Source organism: the organism of the source record quoted next, unplaced genomic scaffold (genome assembly GCF_019419815.1).
Source record: "Pyrus x bretschneideri cultivar Hongxiangsu unplaced genomic scaffold, Pyrus_bretschneideri_v1 Contig21, whole genome shotgun sequence".
In the NCBI taxonomy this organism is placed as follows: Eukaryota; Viridiplantae; Streptophyta; class Magnoliopsida; order Rosales; family Rosaceae; genus Pyrus; species Pyrus x bretschneideri.
Window position 1 is genome coordinate 805,312 of NW_025999513.1, and position 7,014 is coordinate 812,325.

General features: G+C 33.6%; 1 protein-coding gene across 1 annotated transcript; it reads right to left on the reverse strand.

The window, feature by feature from the left end:
• Positions 1-491: 491 nt before the first annotated feature.
• Positions 492-4,142, reverse strand: LOC103931814 (serine/threonine-protein phosphatase PP1 isozyme 2). The gene is given in 5 exon segments (XM_009341341.2): positions 492-976; positions 1,496-1,654; positions 1,656-1,712; positions 1,796-2,355; positions 3,439-4,142. Coding segments are annotated over 5 exon segments (975 nt in total). The 5' UTR covers positions 3,614-4,142; the 3' UTR covers positions 492-952.
• Positions 4,143-7,014: the final 2,872 nt, after the last annotated feature.

A 7,014-nucleotide genomic window follows, 5' to 3' on the forward strand; every position in this document is an offset into this window, starting at 1 on the left:
CATGAGCAGTGGAACTTGGTATAGTCTTAGTCAGCTGTTCAAGCCTCCAGGATGCTGAATTGCGCGTGAAAACATTTTTATGCCTTACCTATTTAATGGGGACAATATCATCTTTTTCGAAGAAAAAAAAATCCACGTGTCGTCTTTTAAAATTTTGAAATTATTTTTTGCTCCATTGTAATCATGTGCGTAATTTGCTAATTTTTGTTTCTGTATATGTATATTCGTGATTATGTATATCAGTGTTATGTTTTTTTTTTTTCTACGTAAGAGGAGAGCATAAATCACCACTACTTTTAGTGGTGGGAAGTGTATTATCTCAAATGTGGACAAGATATACATAATCAATGCTTTATCCTCGTTCTTTTAGTTTTAGTTTTTTTTTTTTTTTTTTTTTTTTATTTATTTGGGTAAATTGCTTTTGAGTAATGCTACAATTACCATCTGTCTCATCATTTGCACCATCTTTTTAATAAATATTAAAAGTAGAGTCCATTAAATATGTGAGTCTCATTTTTATTTAAGAGATCTTTTTCCCCTTCCAAGGACACTTACTATTTTCATTCTTTGATTAATTATACACAGATACAACAAAGATAAGAGAATAATCAACCGAGTCTTACAACTATTTTTTATTTTACATGAAAAGCAAGACTCAAACAACCCACCCAAAAAACACAAAAAAGAAAAAAGAAAAGAGAAAAAAACTCTTTTCACAACTTTTTACCTATTGCTATTGCATAGAGTGGGCTGTGTAGTACTAGTCCCCACTGCATACAAGGGCATTGCACATTTTCTGGGAAGATCTTCTGCACTCTCTCTAGCTGAAAGAAGTTGCGATTTTGTATTTTTGTATTGAAAACAATTAGAGGGCTTAAACAGTTAAACCGGCACGTTGCCTATTTCCGACTTAAGGCAGGTACTTTCTTCAGAAATCTCGGATCGCAATACCTTACGCCATTGCACCAAGAAACGACTGGAGGTAAAGAAAAATACATATCATAACGAGGGAAGGCAAGTTTCATCTATAAAGTGAAGGCTAATAAAGCGCATATAATATCAAAATCCAGTAAAATATGCAGCCTACAACATAACAAGGAAGAATGAAAATTAAATAGCATAAACCGAGGTACCAACTCTTAACAGACACCAAGTTCGGATACTTGAGAGAACATTTTTTTACCAATAAAATACGACAACAAAAATGTTTAACTCAGACAGAGACTTGATTGGAGCTCTCATTAGCACTCAAAAATTGTTGAATTAAGGCATGGGACTCCTATATATATATAACTGCACAACTAACCAACTTAGATGCATTATATTAATTTGCAGTGATTTTCTAGGCTCACATCAGCATGGATGATAGTTGGAAATTTTTCTATATAATTCTCTACTTTTTCATCTGTTTCCAACAAATACCAATACGTAAAAGGTTACGACTGATTATAAACTACAAAAAAGAGTTTCGTTCATAGAGTGAGATGGATGATACCTTGGCTTTCAATGCAGTACCCGGCTTAGGTGCAGCTCTACTCCCAAAGCTAAACTTTGGCTTCTTATCAGGCTTCAATATCTGGAAAGAGCACATAAGAGACTCATCGACACTCATCATTGCCCCAGCATTGTCAAACTCACCACAGTAATTAGGTGCCTGAAAATATTGTCACAAGTTGCCTATTCGCAAAGAACTCATATCCATCTTCGACAACCTGCAAATATAAACAAGGCGTCAGTGGAAGGAACTCTTGGTTGTATGGTATTGGAAAATTATCAAATTAAAAAAATTTCAGACCTGATGAGCTCGACAAATTAAATCTAGATCAAGCTTCTGAAGAAACTCTGTTACCCTATCAGCACCGAAGGTAAAGGAAACTCCCCTATCATTTGGTCCCCAACCTTGAATGTCTTTGCTAGGATCGGACCACAGGAGATCACATAGCAAACCACTATCTGGGACATCAGTAGGTCGCTTTAAGGTCTTGATTTGATTTAAATTGTTTAACTCGGGTGATAGTCCTCCATGCATGCAGAGTATTTTTTCATCAATGAGAGCTGCCACGGGAAGGCAGTTGAAACAATCTGTAAACACTTTCCAGAGTTTGACATTGAATCTTCGTTTACACTCATCATAAAAGCCATATATTCGGTTTATTGAAGCACATTCATGGTTACCCCTCAGAAGGAAAAAATTCTCAGGATACTTAATTTTATATGCAAGGAGAAGGCATATTGTTTCTAGGCTTTGCTTCCCACGATCAACATAATCCCCCAAGAACAGATAGTTGGACTGAGAGGGTAATCCACCATACTCAAAAAGCCTCAGAAGATCTGCATACTGACCATGAATATCACCTGTGTGATGTAAAGAAACCCATATGAAATCAGATTACATTTCTCTTTTTTCTTAAGGGAAAAATGTAAACATGCATATAAATGAATAGATTATGGCTGAAACTATCAAGAATTCATACCTTCAATGCTTAGTCTTTGCAACATCTCAGAATATAACAATTTTATGCTAGAAGATTTCAAAAACTACACCACAGTGTGGATACAGGCATGGAATGTCAAAATTTCAATGCGGATACATATAACATCGACCTAGAGATCTGCTTTAGAGAGAAGGATATCTCGACTTCCAACTAGAGAACATAAAGAACTGAAGTTATAGGGTTGTGGTTAATAGGGATAACTGGCCCACAAGAAATCATTTTGACATTATCCCTCAGGGAGAAACTTGGTTTTTCAAAGTGGAACAGCAAGTATTTCTAGCAGATGAATTTCGGATACGAACAATTTTACAAAGGTAAATGAAACGAAAACTATTTCTGACACCAGAAGAAATAAGTTGTCATTATCTATTGTCCTACACAACATTTTCTCTCTACTGTGCATATGTACAAATTACAAAGAAATGAAACCACTCAACTGCGTGATAATGGAAGCCTGAGACCCCAAAATGCCACACGTATCAGGCTGGAATAATGGTTCATATCCTAACTATGCATCACTCTATGCAACTGATCACAGTTCACAAATTTCTACTCATAAACTAAATGGCCCGTCATCAAACCATTACAATGGATTCGAGAATGAATTTCTCAAAAGCAGTGGATCTAACTTGATCACTTGTTTATTTATAGCACTCTGTCTTATAAGACATATCTCAAGTAAGGATATATACGAATGTTCCTAACCATTGAACTTTATGACATATTTTACCATTCTTGATTTCTTGTCAGTCACTCAAAGATGGAAACACAAATTATTCAGCTCCATATTTGATCGCAACCCAGTTCAAGCGAATCAAACTTATGCGGACCCATAAATCCAAACTCAAAATTGATCCAAGTAAAAGTAAACTAAGATAATTAATATACTAAATTTTAAAGTAAAATAAGATAAAACAGAGGATGGGGGTTGAGGTAAAAGTACCACAAATCTTGATAGGAGCATCAAGCTCCAAAAGATTAGGCTGCCTCAGAAAAATATCCTTGGAGACGAGACACAGCTGCCTGATCTCACTCTCCTGAAACTGCACTTGCTTCCCTGGTCTGCCTCTCACTTCAAGAAGCCTATTGATTAAACTATCAAGAACCCCACGTTCCATCTCCAAGTATTTTTCTTGAATTCACCCAGAAAAAAAAATACTCAATCTTTCAAAAACCAAGAACAAATTAAAGCCAGAAAGGAAAACACAAGAATAAGAATAAAGGACACTGCTTTGGCCTTCTGGACCGCCAAAGACTTTCATTCCTTGGGGGAAAAACAAAACAAAAAAAAAAAAAGCAAGAGGGGCTGTAAAGGAAGGAGCTTTAAATCAAATGGATAGGGAGGGGATTTGGGTTCTCTCTTGAACTTTAGAAAAACGAATGGTGCAGGCTGAAATGAAAAGCAAAGAATATGTTCTTTGAAATCTTTATCTGTTTCTTTGAGTGGAGGTATCAGAGGATGAATGAGAGGAGGGTAAAGTGGGGTTGTGAGTGGGGGGAGTATGTAGTATGGACCCCCAGTAAACCAGAAAGATGATGCATTAGACCACCAATTTTGAGAAAACTTTGAAACTCGGTCGGTAAGCACTCGGTAGCACACCAATTTCACACTCGCACGCTCCACGCATACAATGGGCGGCAAGTTCATCATCATCATCCCCATCATATATATATATATAAGGTTTAGGGAAGTCTTTAAAAGGGAATGAATTCTCTTTTCTTTTTTTCATTTTATAAAAATAGGGATTAGTTGTAACGATGCGAATCGTTTATTTTTCAATTTGCATCTCATTGATCATCCTTACAAAATATTTGTCACTTCATTTGAACGTTGTCTAGATTTTGATGAAGTTCGAATAAGAATCCAATACCCTTCTGGTCGGCCATCGGCAAATTAAGAAGAGATATCATTGTTTTTGTTATTGGCTCAAAGTTTGCTGGTAGTTTGTTTTCACGATTACAACCAGTTAGGGTTTCTTCCCTTTTTAAAATTTATTTTTAATTTTCCAGATTTTATGTTTTTCAATTTTATTTTTCATCATTAGTATTAGTTAAAATTCACATAAGCATCCAAGTCATTTAATAAATAAATAAATAATACCCCTTGGATGTGGCACTTTGACATCTTTTAAAGTTTTTTTCTGCAACCGATATGTCAAATTAAATTATTATTTTATTATTTTATAAAATAAATGATTAAACTAATTAATAATTAATAAAATACATGTAATAATTAATAATAAAAAAACATTTGAAGCTGCTGTCAAATTTGATAGCAACCTTTTTGCTGCCAATCCATATCATTGCCATATAGGATTTGGCACTTTGGTTGGAGAATATTAGTGTGTTTTTTTTTTTTTTTTTTTTTTTTTTACTTTTATAGCTTGTGTACATTTTGACATCTCATTTGGAGATGCTCTAAAGACTACATAGAAGTGTAAAAATATTTGTCTCTAGACCTTATCCCACACACACACACACACACACACACACACACATATATATGAATGTATGTACATATATACAGAGGAAGTCTTTAAGGGAAGGGATTCATTTTTTTTAAAAAAAAATAGGGATTAATTGTAACGATGCAAACCGTCTATTTTTCAAGTTGCATCTCATAGATCATCCTTACAAAATATTAGCAAAATCGAAAATATTTAAGACGTCGAATTGGGTTCAAAAACTTAACGAATACTTTGTTAATAAGAAACAATGAAATTTTATCTTGATAATTAAACAGGCAAATGGTTTGGAATTGAATTGAATTTTTGCAAGAATCATCTATGAATTGAGACTTACAAAATAGAAGGTTCGGATTATTGAAGTTCGATGTGGAATGGACCCCACACCTAATCCTCCCTTTGCATAAAGAGCTTGATATATATACATATTATTATCTTTTGTAAAGAGTTTTTTATTTCTTAATCTTTTAAGAATGTTCGAACTTGTGACCTCTCCCAAAGAAGAGAAATATTCTTAATACATCAGCTTGGAGCATAATCATATTGTCCAAAATGAACGTATGCTTCTTATGCGTGCTAGGGTTTGAACTTCCTTTCTTAGACCATAGATTAATTTAGAATAATATCGCTTGTGTCAACAACAAAAAAAATGAGCCGTGCAACTTTTAATATTGTCGGTAGTTTTTTTGTACAAAAAGAAATCAATTTTACTTGGGGAATAAGAAAGAAACTCCTAAGAGCTTTTAGCATTAATCGTTACTTTTATTAACTTTTTAAACTTATTTCTATTGGTTCATATTCATTATGACTTCCCAAATCAGAGAATATGGTTGTAATATAAATTTTTAGGCTCTTTTAATAGGTTTTAGCCTTTTTAATGGCTTTCCAAATTAGTGAATAATGGTTCGTATTCATTAATCTCTCTTATAATTGCTTTAAAGTAGAGAACATAATTTGAGATGCTCTATAAAATGCAAACTTGTCTAAAAACTGATAATAGAAGTTAATCACAGTGGGAACAAACAAAATGGGAACTATAGTACTTCAAATGAGGAGGACTTTACAATGAAAAAAATGCCAATTTGAGATGAAAAACATATTTGCATCATATTTGACATTTCAGACAGATGCAAAATAAAAATTCTACTTCAAAAGACCTATTCCAACCGTTTAGAGTAAAACTCAAATTTCGAGTTCTAAACCTATCTCAACTTGCTCCAACTCTTAGGCTAAATATGAGTTTTAATCCAAAACTCATTTTTGGGGCAAATTTATCCCAAAATTCCCCCTGAATTAGTGTGGGCTGGCCTACCATATATGTGTATTTCTTTTTAGTTTTATATTTACAAATTCATTAAATCCAACAACTAAGATCTAATACGATCAAATCTAAAGGTAGCAATTTTTTAATATTTATCAAAATCTAAATATTTTTAGGTTAAAATGTTTATAAAATTAAAAAAAAAAGTTACTTTAAGAAGAAAATTATCCTAAATTCGTTCTTTAATAATATTAGGTTAAAAATTTAACCCATAAGGGTGTGAGAAAAAAAATTATTTCTGGGTTAAAACCTAAATTTTATGGGTTAAAAATTTTAAGTTTTAACCCAAGGGTTGGAAATGGTCTATAACAAATGTAAATTTCATATTTCATTCAATTTTCTCTTTATGATTAGTGGGACCTATACCAAAAGATGCAAAAAGAATGTAAATTTCAGATCACATTTAATTTTCTCTTTATGATTCGTCGTCGCTAAATCATATAGACACGGTGTGCAGGGAGGGCGGGATTGACCATTGGTGGCGATTGACTGGGTTATATGGTCATCCGGCGACAGCGAATTGGCATTTATCATGGTCTTTGTTGTCTTCTCTTAGGCAGCAAAGGTCTTTACCTTGGCTTTGTCTCAAGGATTTTAATGAAATTCTAAGCGTGTAGGAGCAACTTGGTGGTAATGTGAGATTGGATGGGTTTTGAGCTGTGATCTAAAACTGTCAATTGGTTAACATGGGTAATGTTGGATGTGATTTTACTTGGACGGATAATAGGGAGGA